This window comes from Pelecanus crispus, unplaced genomic scaffold (genome assembly GCF_030463565.1).
Source record: "Pelecanus crispus isolate bPelCri1 unplaced genomic scaffold, bPelCri1.pri SCAFFOLD_192, whole genome shotgun sequence".
NCBI classification, from domain to species: Eukaryota; Metazoa; Chordata; class Aves; order Pelecaniformes; family Pelecanidae; genus Pelecanus; species Pelecanus crispus.
Genome location: NW_027461287.1, coordinates 52,212 through 72,772, shown reverse-complemented (window position 1 = coordinate 72,772; position 20,561 = coordinate 52,212). Strand labels below are relative to the sequence as shown.

Sequence of the window (20,561 nt, the reverse complement as noted above, 5' to 3'; positions counted from 1 at the left end):
ATTTTTTCCCCCTTAAATGAAATTTTTTTCCCATAAAATGAGGATTTTTCCCCCCAAATGAAGTTTTTTACCCATAAAATGACAATTTTTTTTTTCCCTTAAAAGAAGGTTTTTCCCATAAAATGAGGATTTTTTCCCCTTAAATTAATTTTTTTTCCATAAAATGAGGATTTTTTTCCCCCCTAAATGAAGTTTTTTTCCCATAAAATGGGGATTTTTTCCCCCTTAAATTAAATTTTTTCCCATAAAATGAGGATTTTTTTCCCCCCTAAATGAAGGTTTTTCCCATAAAATGAGGATTTTTTCCCCTTAAATTAAATTTTTTCTCATAAAATGAGGATTTTTTTCCCCTAAATGAAAGTTTTTCCCATAAAAATGAGGATTTTTTCCCCCTTAAATGAAGTTTTTTTCCCCATAAAATGAGGATTGTTTTTCCCCCCTAAATGAAGGTTTTTTTTCCATAAAATAACAATTTTTTTCCCTTAAATGAAGTTTTTTTCCCATAAAATGAGGGATTTCCCCCCTAAAACGCAGGTTTTCTTTACCATAAAATGAGGGCTTCCCCCCTGCCCCCAACTTTTTTTCTTTTTCCCATAAAATGTTTTTTTTCCCCCATAAAATGAACACATTTTAAACACAAAATGAGGTGTGTTAACCTTAAAATGAGGGCGCTTTTTTTTCTTCCCCAACAAAATGAGGGAGATTTGGCCTTAAAATACGCTTTTTTTTTTTTTTTTTGCCTTAAAATGAAGCTTTTCTTGCCATAAACCACTTTCACCATGTTTATTTTTGTCACAAACCGACGTGGTTTTGCCACAAAATGGAGTTTTTCCCCCGTAAAATAAGGGGCTTTTGCCATAAAATACACCTTTATTTTTTTTTTTCCCCCCCCTTTTTACCATAAACCAGGTATTTTTGTCGCAGCTTTTGAGGACAGAACGGGGGAATAAACTCGAAAACGTTGGGTGAAGAAGCAAAAATAGCGGTTTTTTTGGGGGTTTTTTCTTGGTTTTTTTCCCCCCTGCCGCGGCGGGGGAGGCGGTTTGCGGGAAGCGGACGGGCTCGGCCGCGGGAAGGAGGCCAAACGGGGGTTTCGGTGCGATGTTTGGTGTGAGCAGCGGTTGGGCGGGGGCAAACAACGGCCGAATGTGGCGGGTTTGCTCCAAATCTGTGGGTTTTGGGGGAGAAAAAGAGACACCCCCCCACCCCCCGTCCTCCCTCTCGGGTAGACCTGGTGGCCGTCCCACCCCCTCCATGGGTAGACCTGGTGTCCATCCCCCACTTCCTTGGGTAGACCTGGTGGCCGTCCCCTCTCCTCTATGGGTAGACCTGGTGTCCGTCCCCCCTTCCTCTATGGGTAGACCTGGTGTCCGTCCCCCCTTCCTCTATGGGTAGACCTGGTGTCCATCCCCCGCCTCCATGGGTAGACCTGGTGTCCGTCCCTCTCTATGGGTAGACCTGTGTCCATCCCCCTCCTCCATGGGTAGACCTGGTGTCCGTCCCTCTCTATGGGTAGACCTGGTGTCCGTCCCCCCCCCTCCATGGGTAGACCTGGTGTCCGTGCCCCCTTCCTCTATGGGTAGACCTGGTGGCCGTCCCCCCCCCCCACCCCCGCCATGGGTAGACCTGGTGGCTGTCCCCCACTTCCTTGGGTAGACCTGGTGTCCGTCCCCCCTTCCTCTATGGGTAGACCTGATGTCCCATCCGCCCTCAATGGGTAGACCTGGTGTCCATCCCTGTCCTCTATGGGTAGACCTGGTGGTCGTCCCCGCTTCCTCTATAGGTAGACCTGGTGTCCGTGCCCCCCCCCCCCGTCTATGGGTAGACCTGGTGTCCATCCTCCCTCCTCTATGGGTAGACCTGGTGTCCGTCCCTCTCCTCTATGGGTAGACCTGGTGTCCGTCCCCCCTCCTCTATGGGTAGACCTGGTGTCCATCCCCCACTTCCTTGGGTAGACCTGGTGTCCGTCCCCCACTTCCTTGGGTAGACCTGGTGTCCGTCCCCTCTCCTCTATGGGTAGACCTGGTGTCCGTCCCTCTCTATGGGTAGACCTGGTGTCCGTCCCCCCCGCCTCCATGGGTAGACCTGGTGTCTGTCCCCCCTTCCTCTATGGGTAGACCTGGTGTCCATCCCCTCCCTTCATGGGTAGACCTGGTGTCCATCCCTCTCCTCTATGGGTAGACCTGGTGGCCGTCCCCCCACCCCCCCCCGTCTATGGGTAGACCTGGTGGCTGCTGCCCCACGGCTTCAACTCGCCCCCCCCCCCCCCGCCAAATTCCCCCCCCCCACCCCCCCCCCCCCCCCGCGGGTGCCACCCACCCATGGGTGCTATCTGGAGGCCTCCCCGCGTGACACCCCGCCTCCCGCGTCCCCGGGGGAGGGAGGGGGGCACAGGGAGAGGAAACACCTGGCACCCGTGCGGCCAGCAGCCAGGTTTCGGCCTCACCGGCCGCGCCCCACTTGCTTTTCCTCTCCGCCCTCCCCGTGCACGCGTGCACCCCGTGTTCCTCTCTGTGCACACGTGTGTACATGCAACGTGCTCTCTGTGCACGTGTGCACCCCGTTTTCCTCTCCTTGCATCTGTGCAATGTCCTCTCCGTGCATGCGTGCACCCCGTGTTCCTCTCCGTGCACACGTGTGTCCGTGCAACGTCCTCTCCGTGCATGCGTGAACCCCATTTTCCTCTCCGTGCACGCGTGCATCCATGCTACGTCCTCCCTGTGCACGCGTGTGTCCATGCAATACCCTCTCCTTGCACACGTGCACCCCATTTTCCTCTGTGCACGTGTGCATCCATGCAATGTCCTCTCTGTGCACACGTGTGTCCATGCAATGTTTTCCCCTTGCACGCGTGCACCCCATTTCCCACACCGTGCATCCGTGTGTCCGTGCAACATCCTCTCCGTGCACGCGTGTGTCTGTGCAATGTCCTCTCCGTGCACGTGTGCACCCCGTTTTCCTCTCCGTGCACGTGTGTGTCTGTGCAACGCCCTCCCTGTGCACACGTGTGTCCATGCAACGTCCTCTCCGTGCACGCGTGCACCCCGTTTTCCTCTCCGTGCACGTGTGTGTCTGTGCAACGTCCTCCCTGTGCACACGTGTGTCCATGCAACGTCCTCTCCGTGCACGCGTGCACCCCGTTTTCCTCTCCGTGCACGTGTGTGTCCGTGCAACGTCCTCTCCATGCACGCGTGCACCCCGTTTTCCTCTCCGTGCACGCGTGTGTCCATGCAATGTCCTCCCTGTGCACGCGTGTGTCCGTGCAACGTACTCTCCGTGCACGCGTGCACCCCGTTTTCCACACCGTGCACGCGTGCATCCATGCTACGTCCTTCCCGTGCACAGCGTGCGTTCATGCAATGACCTCTCCGTGCACGCGTGTGTCCGTGCAATGTCTTCTGCTTGCACGCGTGCACCCCGTTTTCCTCTCCGTGCACGTGTGCATCCATGCTACCTCCTCTCTGTGCACACGTGTGTCCATGCAACGTCTTCTCTGTGCACGCGTGCACCCCGTTCTCCTCCCCATGCACGCGTGTGTCTGTGCAACGTCCTCTCCGTGCACGCGTGCATCCATGCTACGCCCTCCCCCGTGCACGCGTGCACCCCGTTCTCCTCCCCGTGCACGCCCGCCCCCCCCCCGCCCCTCCCCTCCCCTCCCCGCCCCCATTCCTCCCCCCTCCCCCGGGGGGGGGGGCGGGGGGGGTTCGTCGTCACTCAGTGCAAGCAGCCAATGGGAGAGGTGCCCCCCCCCCGCCCCGCCCTGCCCCACCCTAGACCACGCCCTGGATGACGTTTTTGTAGTCGGGGGGCGGGGCCTTGCTTCAGCTGGATGACGGTGGCCAGGAGCCACTTGACCTGCGGGGGGAGGGGAGGCGGTCAGGGCGTGGCCACCAACCCCGGGGGGGGTCCCGGCCGCCCGTCTTCTCGTCCGTCTGTCCGTCCGTCCGTCCCGTTCCACCAGCCAGCTTCTGCTCCACCTACTCGTCCACCCGCCCATCCACCTGTCTGCTCATCCATCTGCTCCGTCATCCATCTGTCCATCTTCTCATCCGTCCATCCATCCATCCATCCATCTTCTCACCCGTCTTCTCGTCCGTCCACTTGTCCGTCCACTTGTCCGTCCATCCATCCATCTACCCAGGCGTCCGTCTTCTCATCCATCTACCTGTCCATCCGTCCATCCATATTCTTGTCCATCTACTGGTCCATCCATCCATCCATCCATCCATGCGTTCATCTTCTCATCCATCTACTCATCTGTCATCTACCTGTCCATCCAGTTGTCCATCCATCCATCCATCCCTCCATCCATCTCATTGTCCATCCATCATCCCTCCATCCATCCATCCCTCCATCTCCTTGTCCATCCATCCATCCATCCACCCATCTTCTCACCTGTCTTCTCATCCATCTACTCATCCATCCATCCATCCATGTGTCCACCCACCCATCCATCTTCTCGTCTGTCCATCCATCCATCCACCCATCTTCTCGTCCATCTACTCGTCCGTCCATCCGTCCATCCATCCATCCGTCCATCCATCCATCCATCCATCTTCTCATCCATCCAATCTTCCCATCCATCCATCCATCCATCCATCCATCTCCTTGTCCATCCATCCACCCATCCACCCGTCCATCTTCTCATCCAACCATCCCACCACCCATCCACCTGTCCATCTTGTCGCCCCCCCCCCCCCCACGCCCCCCTCCACCCGTGGCACCTCCCCCCCACCTTGAAGAGGGTGACGGTGGCGCTGTAGCAGACGCTGAGGAGGAAGAGGGTGATGAAGACAGCGATGGTGTCCCAGGGCCCGTTGGACTTCTCGGGGTCGGCGTAGCAGAAGTCTTCAGGCAGGCTGAACTCTGCGAGGAGGAGGAAGAGGAGGAAGAAGGTCAACGGGCTCGGCCCCCCCCACCCACCGCGGTCCGTCTGTCTGTCCCACCCATCAGGCCTCGCCCGAGGATCTGGGTGGGTTGGGGGGCAGGGTGGGTCACCTCCTGGAGATGAGGGGTGTCCCTCACCCACGCCTTGCTCATCTCCCAGGTCACCCACCCCGCCCCGGGCATGGGTGTCCGTCTGTCCAGCCATGTGTCCAACCATCCCCTTGCATGGGGCTCCAACTGTCCATTCTCCAGCCCCTCGTCCAGCCATCTCCATCCACCTCCATCCATGTCCAACCATGTCCATCCATCCCCATCCATGTCCATCCATCCGTGTCCATCCATCTCCATCCATCCCCATCCATCCCCATCCATCTCCATCCACCTCCATCCATGTCCATCCACCTCCATCCATCCCCATCCATCTCCACCCATCTCCATCCATGTCCATCCACCTCCATGCATCTCCATCCATCTCCGTCCATCTCCCCATCCATGTCCATCCATCTCCATCCACCTCCATCCATCTCCCCATCCATGTCCATCCATCTCCACCCATCCATCCCCATCGATCTCCATCCATGTCCATCCATCTCCCCATCCATGTCCATCCATGTCCAGCCATCTCCAGCCATCTCCATCCATCATCTCCATCACCTCCACCCATCTCCATCCATCTCCCCCTCCATGTCCATCCATCTCCATCCATCCCCATCAATCTCCATCCATGTCCGTCCATCTCCCCATCCATGTCCATCCATCTCCATCCATCCCCATCCACCTCCATCACCTCGTCCAGCCATCCCCATCCATCCCCATCCATCTCCACCCATCTCCATCCATCTCCATCAATCTCCATCCATCTCCACCCATCTCCATCCATCTCCACCCATGTCCATCCATCTCCATCCATCTCCACCCATCTCCATCCATCTCCATCCATCTCCACCCATCTCCATCCATCTCCACCCATGTCCATCCATATCCATCCATCTCCACCCATGTCCATCCATCTCCATCCATCTCCACCCATCTCCACCCATGTCCATCCATCTCCATCCATCTCCGCCTATCTCCATCCTCTCCATACATCTCCAACCCCTCATCCATCATCTCCATCCATCTCCATCCTCTCCATCCACCTCCATCCATCCCCATCCATCCCCATCCATCCCCATCCTCTCCATCCATCTCCAACCCCTCATCCATCTCCATCCATCTCCATCATCTCCGCCCATCTCCATCCATCCCCATCCACCTCCATCCATCTCCAACCCCTCATCCATCTCCATCCATCTCCATCATCTCCATCCATCCCCATGCATCCCCATCCACCTCCATCCATCTCCAACCCCTCATCCATCTCCATCATCTCCATCCATCCCCATCCATCTCCATCCATCTCCAACCCCTCATCCATCTCCATCATCTCCATCCATCCCCATCCACCTCCATCCATCTCTAACCCCTCATCCATCTCCATCATCTCCATCCATTCCCATGCATCCCCATCCACCTCCATCCATCTCCAACCCCTCATCCATCTCCATCATCTCCATCCATCCCCATGCATCCCCATCCATCTCCATCCATCTCCAACCCCTCATCCATCTCCATCATCTCCATCCATTCCCATCCATCCCCATCCATCTCCATCCTCTCCACCCACCTCCATCCTCTCCACCATCTCCACCTATCTCCATCCATCCCCACCATCCCCACCCATCTCCATCCTCTCCATCCACCTCGTCTCACCTCCCCCCGGAGTCTCCTCCTCCGCCCCGCTCTGTGCCCGGGCCTGTCCCTCCCTGTCCCGCGGGTGCTGCCGCACGCGTCGCCCCAGGGAGGGGCTGGAGCCTCCCCCTGGTCCTTCTCCACCCGCCCCTGCACAGCTCCCGGTCCCCTGTCCGTCCGTCCGTCTGCCCATCCACTCCCCCAGCCATGTCTCCATCCATCCGGCAATCTCTCTGTCCAGCTGTCTGGCCATCCAGGTGTCCTTTAGGCCATCCATCCATCCATCCATCCATCCATCCATCCATCCATCCATCCATCCATTTTCTCGTGTCCAACCAACCATCCATCATCTGCTGTCCATCCATCCATCCATCACCTCATGTCCATCCACCCATCCATCCATCCATCCATCCATCCATCCATCCATCTTCTCGTGTCCAACCAACCATCCATCATCTGCTGTCCATCCATCCATCCATCACCTCATGTCCATCCATCCATCTCCTTGTGTCCACCCACCCATCCATCCACCCATCCATCCATCCATCCATCCATCTTCTCGTGTCCATCCATCCATCTTCTTGTGTCCATCCATCCATCCAACCATCATCTGGTGCCCACCCATCCATCATCTGGTGCCCACCTATCCATCATGTCCATCCATCCACCCATCCATCATCTGGTGCCCATCCATCCATCCATCCATCCAACCATCATCCATCCATCATATTTGATGTCTCCCCATCCATCCATCCATCCACCCATCCATCCATCCATCCATCCATCCATCTTCTCGCGTCCAACCAACCATCCATCATCTGGTGTCCATCCAGCCAACCAGCCATCACCTCATGTCCATCCATCCATCCATCTCCTTGTGTCCACCCATCCATCCATCCATCCACCCATCCATCCACCCATCCATCCATCCATCCATCCATCCATCCATCTTCTCGTGTCCATCCATCCACCCATCCATCATCTGGTGCCCATCCATCCATCCATCCACCCACCCATCCATCCATCCATCCATCTTCTCGTGTCCATCCATCCATCATCTAGTGTCCATCCATCCAACCATCATCCTTCCACCATATTTGATGTCTCCCCACCCATCCACCCATCCATCCATCCATCCATCATCTCATGTCCATCCATCCATCTTCTTGTGTCCATCCATCCATCCAACCATCATCTGGTGCCCACCCATACATCATCTGGTGTCCACCTATCCATCATCTCCACCCATCCATCCATCCATCATCTGGTGTCCATCCATCTATCCAATCTTCATCCATCCATCATATTTGATGTCTCCCCATCCATCCATCCACCCACCCATCCACCCATCCATCCTCTGGTGTCCACCCATGCATCCAACCATCATCCATCCATCCATCATATTTGATGTCTCCCCATCCATCCATCCATCATCTGGTGTCCATCCATCCATCCTGTCCATCCACCCATCCATCATCTCATGTCCATCCATTCAACCAACCATCATCTGGTGTCCACCCATCCATCATCTCATGTCCATCCATTCAACCAACCATCATCTGGTGTCCACCCATCCATCATCTCACATCCATCCATCCATCCAACCATCATTTGGTGCCCACCCATCCATCCAACCATCATCCATCCATCATATTTGATGTCTGCCCATCCAACCAACCATCAACTGGTGCCCACCCATCCATCCAACCATCATCTGGTGCCCATCCATCCATCCTGTCCATCCACCCATCCATCATCTCATGTCCATCCATCCACCCAACCATCATTTGGTGCCCATCCATCCAACCAACCATCATCTGGTGCCCATCCATCCACCCAACCATCATTTGGTGCCCATCCATCCAACCAACCATCATCTGGTGCCCATCCATCCAACCAACCATCATTTGGTGCCCACCCATCCAACCAACCATCATCTGGTGCCCACCCATCCAACCAACCATCATCTGGTGCCCATCCATCCAACCAACCATCATCTGGTGCCCACCCATCCATCATCTCACATCCACCCACCCAACCAACCATCATCTGGTGCCCACCCATCCATCATCTCACATCCACCCACCCATCCAACCATCACCGCTCCACCATATTTGATGTCTCCCCCCCCCCCCCCCACGCCTGCTGTCTCCCCGCCCGCCCCCCGCCGCCCCTCCCACCCCACGGCGCGCAGAGGCAGACGCCAGCCTGACTTCTTCTCCTTTATTCACCCACCCGAGAGGGTGGGGAAGGCCAAGGTGAGGGGGGCTTGCTGCCACCACCACCTCATTTTTTACCGGGGTTCTTGTTGGTGCTACGCTGGATGAACTTCATGGGAAGACCCTCGTGGACCACCATGCAGACGTAGGTGGTTCCTTGGTTCCACTCCGTCCTCTTGACAGCCAATCGGCTGTAGAGGAAGAAAGAGGTGTCGCCCGCCTTCTCCTTGACGGCCGGGAAGGTGTCGTACATGGCGGCGTCGATGGTTTCCTGGTTCTTCTGCCACTCCACCGAGATGTCGTCGGGGTAGAACCCGCGCACCAAGCAGGTCAAGCTCAGCGTGTCCCGGTTGCCGCTCAGCTCCTCGGGGGGGGGGGCCAGCAGGTAGACGCTGGGGGCCAGGCGCTTGCCTGCGGGGGAGGGGGAGGGGGTGAGTGATGTCGGGGGGGGCGGGGGGTGAGGAGGTGGGGCGGGGGTGAGGAGAAGGGGGGCAAAACGGCGTTGGGGGCGAAGAAATCGGGCGCCAAATGGGGTGGGGGGGCGAGGAAACGGGGGGCAAAATGGCGTTGGGGTGAAGAAAATGGGGGGCAAAATGGGGTGGGGGGCGAGGAAATGGGGGCAAAATGGCGTTGGGGTGAGAAAATGGGGGCAAAATGGGGTTGGGGTGAGGAAATGGGGGGCAAAAAGGGGTCGGGGGGCGATAAATTGGGTGCCAAGTGGTGTTGGGGGCAAGAAAATGGGGGACAAAATGGGGCGGGGGGCAACGCAACTCAACCTCGGTGCCTTGGAAGACGCCGGGCTGCGCCGTAACTCAACCTCGGCACCTTGGAAGACGCCAAGGTGCAACACAACTCAACCTCGGCACCTTGGAAGACGCCGGGCTGCACCGTAACTCAACCTCGGCACCTTGGAAGACGCCAAGGTGCAACACAACTCAACCTCGGCGCCTTGGAAGATGCCAAGGTGCAACACAACTCAACCTCGGCGCCTTGGAAGATGCCAAGGTGCAACACAACTCAACCTCGGCGCCTTGGAAGATGCCAAGGTGCGACACAACTCAACCTCGGCGCCTTGGAAGATGCCAAGGTGCAACACAACTCAACCTCGGCGCCTTGGAAGATGCCAAGGTGCAACACAACTCAACCTTGGCACCTTGGAAGATGCCAAGGTGCGACACAACTCAACCTCGGCGCCTTGGAAGATGCCAAGGTGCAACACAACTCAACCTCGGCGCCTTGGAAGATGCCAAGGTGCAACACAACTCAACCTCGGTGCCTTGGAAGACGCCAAGGTGCGATGCAACTCAACCTCAGCGCCTTGGAAGATGCCGGGCTGCGCCGTAACTCAACCTCAGCACCTTGGAAGATGCCAAGGTGCAATGCAACTCAACCTCGGCGCCTTGGAAGATGCCAAGGTGCAACGCAACTCAACCTCAGCGCCTTGGAAGACGCCGGGCTGCGCCGTAACTCAACCTCAGCGCCTTGGAAGATGCCAAGGTGCGACGCAACTCAACCTCGGCACCTTGGAAGACGCCAGGCTGCACCGTAACTCAACCCGGCGGCACCTTGGAAGATGCCAAGGTGCGATGCAACTCAACCTCAGCGCCTTGGAAGATGCCAGGCTGCGCCGTAACTCAACCTCGGCACCTTGGAAGATGCCAAGGTGCAATGCAACTCAACCTCGGCGCCTTGGAAGACACCAGGCTGTGCCGTAAGTCAACCTCGGCGCCTTGGAAGACGTCAAGGTGCAACGCAACTCAACCTCGGCGCCTTGGAAGACGCCGGGCTGCGCCGCGCCTCAACCCGGCGGCGCCGTAAGTCAACCCCGCCCTTTGCCGGCGCCTTACCGCCTTTCTTGGTGATGGTGCGGCTGATGGGCGAGGGCAGGTCGTGGTGCTGGATGGTGCAGGTGAAGGTGTCGCCGCTCTCCCAGTCGTTGGTGGAGATGGGGACCTCGCTGGTGGCCGTGTAGGTGCCGTTGAACTGGGACTTCAACTGGTTGGGCTGGGGACGGAGGCTGCCCCCTTGCTTCCGGGTCCAGGTGATGACCAGTCCCTCGTCACTGGGCAAACTGGTGGCCACGCAACGGATTTTGGGGTTCTGGGAGATGTAGAGTTCCGAAGGGGTGGGGGGCAACATGAAGACGTTGATGTTGGTGGCATCCGGAGGAGCACCTTGAGGGGCAGAAGGGGTGGAGGTGAAGCCCATGGAGATGCCACCACCCCCGAAGCAGCCTGGGTGAAGCCCACGGAGATGCCACCAACCCCAGCGCAACCTGGCGTCAACTTAAGAAGGGTGGAGACCCCCAAAGCAACGTGGGTGAAGCCCATGGAGATGCCACCACCCAAAGCAATTTGGGTGAACCCTAGGGAGATGCCACCACCCAAAGCAACTTGGGTGAAGCCAAGGAGATGCCACCACCCAAAGCCACGTGGGTGAACCCCACGGAGATGCCACCACCCAAAGCAACATGGGTGAAGCCCATGGAGATGCCACCACCCAAAGCCATGTGGGTGAACCCCACAGAGATGCCACCACCCAAAGCCACGTGGGTGAACCCCACGGAGATGCCACCATGCAAAGCCACGTGGGTGAACCCCATGGAGATGCCACCACACGAAGCAACTTGGGTGAAGCCAAGGAGATGCCACCACCCAAAGCAACTTGGGTGAAGCCAAGGAGATGCCACCACCCAAAGCAATGTGGGTGAACCCTAGGGAGATGCCACCACCCAGAGTGATGTGGGTGAACCCTAGGGAGATGCCACCACCCAAAGCAACTTGGGTGAACCCTAGGGAGATGCCACCACCCAGAGTCATGTGGGTGAACCCTAGGGAGATGCCACCACCCAGAGTGATGTGGGTGAACCCTAGGGAGATGCCACCACCCGAAGCAACTTGGGTGAACCCAAGGAGATGCCACCACCCAAAGCCACGTGGGTGAACCCCATGGAGATGCCACCAACCAAAGCCACGTGGGCGAACCCCACGGAGATGCCACCACCCAAGGCAAGGCGGGTGGGCACTCACTCAAGCACTTGCTGGCCGAGATCTCCTGCAGGCTGTGCGAGGGGCGGTGGACCACCTTGCAGATGTACTCCTTCTGCTGCCAGTCGGTCAAGGAGACGTTGAGGTGGGAGCTGGTGTGGAAGGTGTTGCCGGTGGCCTCGCGTTGGACGGGCTCGGCCGGTGGGGCGGGAGAGACGGGGAAGTTGTCCACCAGCCACTCCAGGGTGAGCTGGGCCGGGGAGAAGCCGGTGACGAGGCAGACGAGCTGGACGTGGGTGGGCTCGCACGAGTGGAAGACGGTGGTGATGGGGGCCTTGGCTGGGATGACTGGGGTGGGGTGGGGAGGAAGAGGAGAAGGTCAAGGTCGGGGGCGGGGGGGAGTGCGAGGGGATGGGGGGGAGCAGAGGGCAGCAGAAGAGGAAGAGGGCTTGGGAAGAGGAAGAGTTTGGGAAGAGGGAGAGAGCTTGGAAGAGGAAGAGAGTTTTGGAAGAGGAAGAGAGTTTTGGAAGAGGAAGAGGGCTTGGGAAGAGGAGGACATCTTGAAGATGAAGACATCTTGGGAAGAAGAAGAGAGCTTGGAAAGAGGGAGAGAGCTTGGAAGAGGAAGAGGGCTTGGGAAGAGGAAGAGGGCTTGGGAAGAGGAGGACATCTTGAAGATGAAGACATCTTGGGAAGAGGAAGACAGCTCTGGAAGAGGACGAGAGCTTGGGAAGAGGAGGAGAGCTGGGAAAGAGGAAAAGAGCTGGGAAGAGGAAGAGAGTTTGGGAAGAAGAGGACATCTTGAAGAGGAAGAGAGTTTGGGAAGAGAGTTTTGGAAGAGGAAGACGTTTTGGGAAGAGGCAGACATCTTGGGAAGAGGAAGAGAGCTGGGAAGAGGAGGACATCTTGAAGAGGAAGAGAGTTTGGGAAGAGGAAGAGTTTGGGAAGTGGAAGAGTTTGGGAAGAGGAAGAGAGCTTGGGAAGAGGAAGAGTTTGGGAAGGGGAAGAGCTTGGGAAGGGGAAGAGTTTGGGAAGAGGAAGAGTTTGGGAAGAGGAAGAGCTTGGGAAGGGGAAGAGTTTGGGAAGAGGAAGAGTTTGGGAAGAGGAAGAGAGCTTGGGAAGAGGAAGAGTTTGGGAAGAGGAAGAGCTTGGGAAGGGGAAGAGTTTGGGAAGAGGAAGAGTTTGGGAAGAGGAAGAGCTTGGGAAGGGGAAGAGTTTGGGAAGAGGAAGAGAGCTTGGGAAGAGGAAGAGTTTGGGAAGAGGAAGAGCTTGGGAAGGGGAAGAGTTTGGGAAGAGGAAGAGTTTGGGAAGGGGAAGAGTTTGGGAAGAGGAAGAGTTTGGGAAGAGGAAGAGAGCTTGGGAAGAGGAAGAGTTTGGGAAGAGGAAGAGCTTGGGAAGGGGAAGAGTTTGGGAAGAGGAAGAGTCTGGGAAGAGGAAGAGAGCTTGGGAAGAGGAAGAGTTTGGGAAGAGGAAGAGCTTGGGAAGGGGAAGAGTTTGGGAAGAGGAAGAGTTTGGGAAGGGGAAGAGTTTGGGAAGAGGAAGAGTTTGGGAAGAGGAAGAGAGCTTGGGAAGAGGAAGAGTTTGGGAAGAGGAAGAGTCTGGGAAGAGGAAGAGAGCTTGGGAAGAGGAAGAGTTTGGGAAGAGGAAGAGCTTGGGAAGGGGAAGAGTTTGGGAAGAGGAAGAGTTTGGGAAGGGGAAGAGTTTGGGAAGAGGAAGAGTTTGGGAAGAGGAAGAGAGCTTGGGAAGAGGAAGAGTTTGGGAAGAGGAAGAGTCTGGGAAGAGGAAGAGAGCTTGGGAAGAGGAAGAGTTTGGGAAGAGGAAGAGCTTGGGAAGGGGAAGAGTTTGGGAAGAGGAAGAGTTTGGGAAGGGGAAGAGTTTGGGAAGAGGAAGAGTTTGGGAAGAGGAAGAGAGCTTGGGAAGAGGAAGAGTTTGGGAAGAGGAAGAGTCTGGGAAGAGGAAGAGAGCTTGGGAAGAGGAAGAGTTTGGGAAGAGGAAGAGCTTGGGAAGGGGAATAGGAAGGCAGCCTGGGAAGTGGGGGCGGGCGGCCTGCGCCGCAAGCGGAAGAAAGCGCCGGGCAGCTGCCAGCTCGCGGGGGTTTCGCGCTGCCTGCGCCTGCAACTGCGCTGCGCCTGCAACCTCGCTGCGATTGCACGCTCGATGCACTTGCGCGCTCGGTGCGATCGCAAACTTTGTGCGATTGCACGCTCGGTGCAGCCGCGAGCTCGATGCGATTGCACGCTCGGTGCGATTGCACGCTCGCTGCACTTGCACGCTCGATGCGATGCACGCTCGGTGCAATTGCAAACTTTGCGTGATTGCGCGCTCGATGCAATTGCAACCTCGATGCGATTGCACGCTCGGTGCGATTGCACGCTCGCTGCACTTGCACGCTCGATGCGATGCACGCTCGGTGCAATTGCAACCTCGATGCGATTGCACGCTCGGTGCGATTGCACGCTCGCTGCAGCTGCGAGCTCGATGCGACTGCAAGCTCGAGGCACCCATCTGCACCCTCAAAGCACCCATGAGCGCCCTAAGAGCACCCATCAGCCCCCCTAAAAGCACCCATGAGCCCCCTAAGAGCACCCATTTGCCCCCTAAGAGCACCCACCTGCCACCCTTGACACCCATGAGCGCCCTAAGAGCACCCATCTACCCCTTAAGAGCACCCATCAGCCCCCTAAGAGCACCCATCTACCCCTTAAGAGCACCCATCTGCCCCCCTAAAAGCACCCATGAGCACCCTAAGACCACCCATGAGCCCCCTAAGAGCACCCATTTGCCCCCTAAGAGCACCCACCTGCCACCCTTGACACCCATGAGCGCCCTAAGAGCACCCATCTACCCCTTAAGAGCACCCATCAGCCCCCTAAGAGCACCCATGAGCGCCCTAAGAGCACCCATCTACCCCTTAAGAGCACCCATCAGCCCCCTAAGAGCACCCATCTACCCCTTAAGAGCACCCATCTGCCCCCCTAAAAGCACCCATGAGCACCCTAAGACCACCCATGAGCGCCCTAAGAGCACCCATTTGCCCCCTAAGAGCACCCACCTGCCACCCTTGACACCCATGAGCGCCCTAAGAGCACCCATCTACCCCTTAAGAGCACCCATCAGCCCCCTAAGAGCACCCATGAGCACCCTAAGACCACCCATCAGCCCCCTAAGAGCACCCATTTGCCCCCTAAGAGCACCCACCTGCCACCCTTGACACCCATGAGCGCCCTAAGAGCACCCATCTACCCCTTAAGAGCACCCATCAGCCCCCTAAGAGCACCCATGAGCACCCTAAGACCACCCATCAGCCCCCTAAGAGCACCCATGAGCACCCTAAGAGCACCCATGAGTGCTCTAAGAGCACCCATCGGCACCCATCAGTGCCCTAAGAGCACCCACCTGCCCCCCTTGGCACCCATCTGCCCCCTAAGAGCACCCGTCTGCCCCCCTAAAAGCACCCATGAGCACCCTAAGACCACCCATGAGTGCCCTAAGAGCACCCATTTGCACCCCTTGGCACTCATGAGCACCCTGTGAGCACCCACCAGCCCCCTAAGAGCACCCACCAGCCCCCTGTGAGCACCCACCAGCCCCCTAAGAGCACCCATGAGCACCCTAAGAGCACCCACCAGCCCCCTAAGAGCACCCATTTGTGCCCCTTGACACCCATGAGCCCCCTAAGAGCACCCATGAGTGTCCTAAGAGCACCCACCAGCCCCCTAAAAGCACCCATGAGCCCCCTAAAAGCACCCATGAGCCCCCTAAGAGCACCCAGTTGTGCTCCTTGACACCCACCAGCCCCCTAAGAACCCCCACCAGCCCCCTAAAAGCACCCATGTGCCTCCTAAGAGCACCCATGAGCCCCCTAAGAGCACCCATTTGTGCCCCTTGACACCCATGAGCCCCCTAAGAGCACCCATGAGTGTCCTAAGAGCACCCACCAGCCCCCTAAAAGCACCCATGAGCCCCCTAAAAGCACCCATGAGCCCCCTAAGAGCACCCAGTTGTGCTCCTTGACACCCACCAGCCCCCTAAGAACCCCCACCAGCCCCCTAAAAGCACCCATGTGCCTCCTAAGAGCACCCATGAGCCCCCTAAGAGCACCCATTTGTGCCCCTTGACACCCATGAGCCCCCTAAGAGCACCCATGAGTGCCCTGTGAGCACCCATCTGCCCCCTAAGAGCACCCATGAGCCCCCTGTGAGCACCCACCAGCCCCCTGTGAGCACCCACCAGCCCCCTGAGAGCACCCACCAGCCCCCTGAGAGCACCCACCAGCCCCCTAAGAGCACCCATTTGGGCTCCTTGACACCCACCAGCCCCCTGTGAGCACCCACCAGCCCCCCGCGCTCACCCACGGGCGCCCTACCGGAGATGTCGGCGCTCTTGGTGGTGCCGGAGGACGGGTGCTGGACGGTGCAGCGGAGGCGGCTGGGTGTCCCGGAGGTGACGCTGAGCTGGCTTCCCAGGCCGTAGAGACCCGATGGGTGCTGGGTGGCGGGGAAGGTGCGGGCGACGGCGGTGGCCGAGCCGCTGTCCCACGTCACCGTCACCGGCTCGGGGAAGTAACCGTCGACGAAGCAGGCGACCACCATGGCCGAGGGGTCACGGGTGCCGCAGGTCCCCAGGGGGTAGACGGCGGGTGCTGTCACCTTAGCTGGGGGGCGGGGAGGGGGCGAACGAAAACAACCACAAAAAAAAGTGGGTGGGGGGCACCCCGCGGCCGGCCCGTCGGCGGGGAAGGGGGGCCGGGGGGGAGGAAGAGGAGGGCGCAAGGCGGCTCGGGGTGGGGTGAGGGAGGGCTAAGGGCGCCTGTGGGTGGCCCGAGGTGCCTGGGAGCGCCCCAAGGGGTCTCTGAGCACCCCAAGGGCACCCATGAGCCCCCCAAGGGCACCCCAAGACATCTCTGAGCACCCCAAGGGCACCCCAAGGTGCCTCTGAGCACCCCAAGGGCACCCATGAGCACCCCAAGGGCACCCCAAGGTGCCTCTGAGCACCCCAAGGGCACCCATGAGCACCCCAAGGGCACCCCAAGGTGCCTCTGAGCACCCTAAGGGGGCCCCAAGGGGCTGCTGAGCACCCTAAGGGCACCCCAAGGGGTCTCTGAGCACCCCAAGGGCACCCATGAGCACCCCAAGGGCACCCCAAGGGGTCTCTGAGCACCCCAAGGGCACCCCAAGGTGCCTCTGAGCACTCTAAGGGCACCCCAAGGGGTCTCTGAGCACCCCAAGGGCACCCATGAGCACCCCAAGGGCACCCCAAGGTGCCTCTGAGCACCCTAAGGGGGCCCTAAGGGTGCCCCAAGGGGTCTCTGAGCACCCCAAGGGCACCCCAAGGGGCCGCTGAGCACCCCAAGGGGGCCCTAAGGGCACCCCAAGACATCTCTGAGCACCCTAAGGGGGCCCCAAGGCACCGCTGAGCACCCTAAGGGCACCCCAAGGGCACCCCAAGGCGCCTCTGAGCACCCTAAGGGGGCCCTAAGGGCACCCCAAGACATCTCTGAGCACCCCAAAGATGCCTTAAGGGCACCCCAAGGTGCCTCGGAGCACCCTAAGGGCACCCTAAGAAACCTCTGAGCACCCTAAGGGGGCCCTAAGGGCACCCCAAGACATCTCTGAGCACCCCAAGGGCACCCATGTGCACCCCAAGGCACCGCTGAGCACCCCAAGGGCACCCCAAGGCACCTCAGAGCACCCTAAGGGCACCCATGAGCACCCCAAGGAACCTCTGAGCTCCCTAAAGGGCACCCATGGGCACCCCAAGGGTGCTGCAAGGGCACCCCAAGGTGCCTCTTTGCACCCTAAGAGCACCCCAAGGGCACCCCAAGGGCACCCCAAGGGCACCCCAAGACAGCTCTGAGCACCCTAGGGGCACCCCAAGGAACCGCTGAGCACCCTAAAGGGCACCCATGGGCACCCCAAGGGCACCCCAAGGGGTCTCTGAGCACCCTAAGGGCACCCATGGGTGCCCCTCTGCCCCCCAAAGCACAGCTCTGCACCCTGAGGGACCCCTGCCCCATAGGGACCCCTGCCCCATAGGGACACCTGCCCCATAGGGACCCCCTGCTCTATAGGGACCCCTGCCCTATACGGACCCCCTGCTCTATAGGGACCCCTGCCCCATAGGGACCCCTGCCCCATAGGCACCCCACAGTACAGCTTAGCTGCCCCCTGCCCCATAGGGATCCCTGCCCCATAGAGACCCCTGCCCCATAGGGACCCCACAGTACAGCTTAGCTGACCCCTGCCCCATAGGGACCCTTGCTCTATAGGGACCCCTGCTCTATAGGGACCCCTGCCCCATAGGGACCCCTGCTCTATAGGGACCCCTGCCCCATAGGGACCCCTGCTCTATAGGGACCCCCTGCTCTATAGGGACCCCTGCCCCATAGGGACCCCCTGCCCCATAGGGACCCCTGCCCAATAGGGACCCCTGCCCCATAGGGACCCTACAGTACAGCTTAGCTGCCCCCTGCCCCATAGGGACCCCTGCCCCATAGGGACCCCACAGTACAGCTTAGCTGCCCCCTGCCCCATAGGGACCCCTGCTCTATAGGGACCCCTGCCCTATAGGGACCCCTGCCCCATAGGGACCCCTGCTCTATAGGGACCCCCTGCTCTATAGGGACCCCTGCCCCATAGGACCCCTGCCCCATAGGGACCCTTGCCCCATAGGGAACCCGTGCTCTATAGGGAACCTGTGCTCTATAGGGACCCCTGCCCCATAGGCACCCCACAGTACAGCTTAGCTGCCCCCTGCCCCATAGGGATCCCTGCCCCATAGGGACCCCTGCTCTATAGGGACCCCACAGTACAGCTTAGCTGCCCCCTGCCCCATAGGGATCCCTGCCCCATAGAGACCCCTGCCCCATAGGGACCCCACAGTACAGCTTAGCTGCCCCCTGCCCCATAGGGACCCCTGCCCCATAGGGACCCCTGCTCTATAGGGACCCCTGCCCCATAGGGACCCCTGCCCCATAGGGACCCCTGCTCTATAGGGACCCCCTGCTCTATAGGGACCCCTGCCCCATAGGGACCCTTGCCCCATAGGGAACCCGTGCTCTATAGGGAACCTGTGCTCTATAGGGACCCCTGCCCCATAGGCACCCCACAGTACAGCTTAGCTGCCCCCTGCCCCATAGGGATCCCTGCCCCATAGAGACCCCTGCCCCATAGGGACCCCACAGTACAGCTTAGCTGCCCCCTGCCCCATAGGGATCCCTGCCCCATAGAGACCCCTGCCCCATAGGGACCCCACAGTACAGCTTAGCTGCCCCCTGCCCCATAGGGACCCCCTGCCCCATAGGCACCCCACAGTACAGCTTAGCTGCCCCCTGCCCCATAGGGACCCCTGCCCTATAGGGAACCCTGCCCCATAGGGACCCCTGCTCTATAGGGACCCCTGCTCTATAGGGACCCCTGCCCCATAGGAACCCCTGCTCTATAGGGACCCCTGCCCTATAGGGACACCTGCCCTATAGGGACCCCCTGCTCTATAGGGACCCCTGCCCTATAGGGACCCTAAGCTACAGTTTAGCTGCCCCCTGCCCCATAGGGACCCCTGCCCTATAGGGACCCCTGCTCTATAGGGACCCCTGCCCTATAGGGACCCCTGCCCCATAGGGACCCCTGCTCTATAGGGACCCCCTGCTCTATAGGGACCCCACAGTACAGCTTAGCTGACCCCTGCCCCTATAGAGACCCCTGCCCTATAGGGACCCCTGCCCCATAGGGACCCCTGCCCTATAGGGACCCCACAGTACAGCTTAGCTGACCCCTGCCCCTATAGAGACCCCTGCCCTATAGGGACCCCTGCCCCATAGGGACCCCTGCTCTATAGGGACCCCTGCCCTATAGGGACAGCACAGTACAACTTAGCTGCCCCCTGCCCTATAGGGACCCCTGCCCTATAGGGACCCCTGCCCATAGGGACCCCTACCCTATAGGGACCCCTACCCTATAGGGACCCCTGCCCCATAGGGATCCCTGCCCTATAGGGATCCCTGCCCCATAGGGACCCCACAGTACAGCTTAGCTGCCCCCTGCCCCATAGGGACCCCTGCTCTCTAGGGACCCCTGCCCCATAGGGGCCCCCTGCCCCATAGGGACCCCTGCCCCATAGGGACCCCTGCCCTATAGGGACCCCTGCCCCATAGGGACCCCTGCTCTATAGGGACCCCTGCCCCATAGGGACCCCCTGCCCTATAGGGACCCCACAGTACAGCTTAGCTGCCCCCTGCCCCAGAGGATCCCCCTGCCCCATAGGGACCCCATATTCCACCTCTGCCCCACAGAGCTCTTCTGCCCCATAGAGCCCCCCCTGCCCCATAGACCCCCCCACGTGCCCCATAGAGCCCCCCCCACCCCACAGACCCCCCCCCCTCTGCCCCATAGCTCCCCCCACCTCCCAGCCCCATAGAAAAAAAACGGACCCGGGCCCTACCGGCGTGGGCGCAGCTCCAGGCCCTCTGCCCCATAGCCGCGGCGTGGAGCCCTTGCGCTCTGCCCCACGGCTCGCTGGGAGATGATGCAATGGGGGGAGGGGGGCCCTCCTTCCCCCCCACCCCCCCCCCGCCCCCCAACTTCCCCTTTCCCGCCCGGCACCCAACGCGAGCTCCCAGGGGAGCACCCAGCACCCGCGGCGAGGCCTGGGCCGGCCCCATAGCACCCCACTGCGCCCCACAGCACCCGCCTTGCGCCCCATAGCACCCCACTGAGAGCCCTTGAGCCCCCACTGCGCC

General features: G+C 59.3%; 1 gene segment (V, D, J or C); it reads right to left on the bottom strand.

Annotated features, from left to right (window-relative positions):
• Positions 1–3,770: 3,770 nt before the first annotated feature.
• Positions 3,771–20,297, bottom strand: LOC142596896 (immunoglobulin heavy constant gamma 2B-like). The segment is given in 7 exon segments: positions 3,771–3,855; positions 4,736–4,866; positions 8,916–9,248; positions 10,685–11,011; positions 11,867–12,172; positions 16,191–16,478; positions 20,264–20,297. Coding segments are annotated over 7 exon segments (1,504 nt in total).
• Positions 20,298–20,561: the final 264 nt, after the last annotated feature.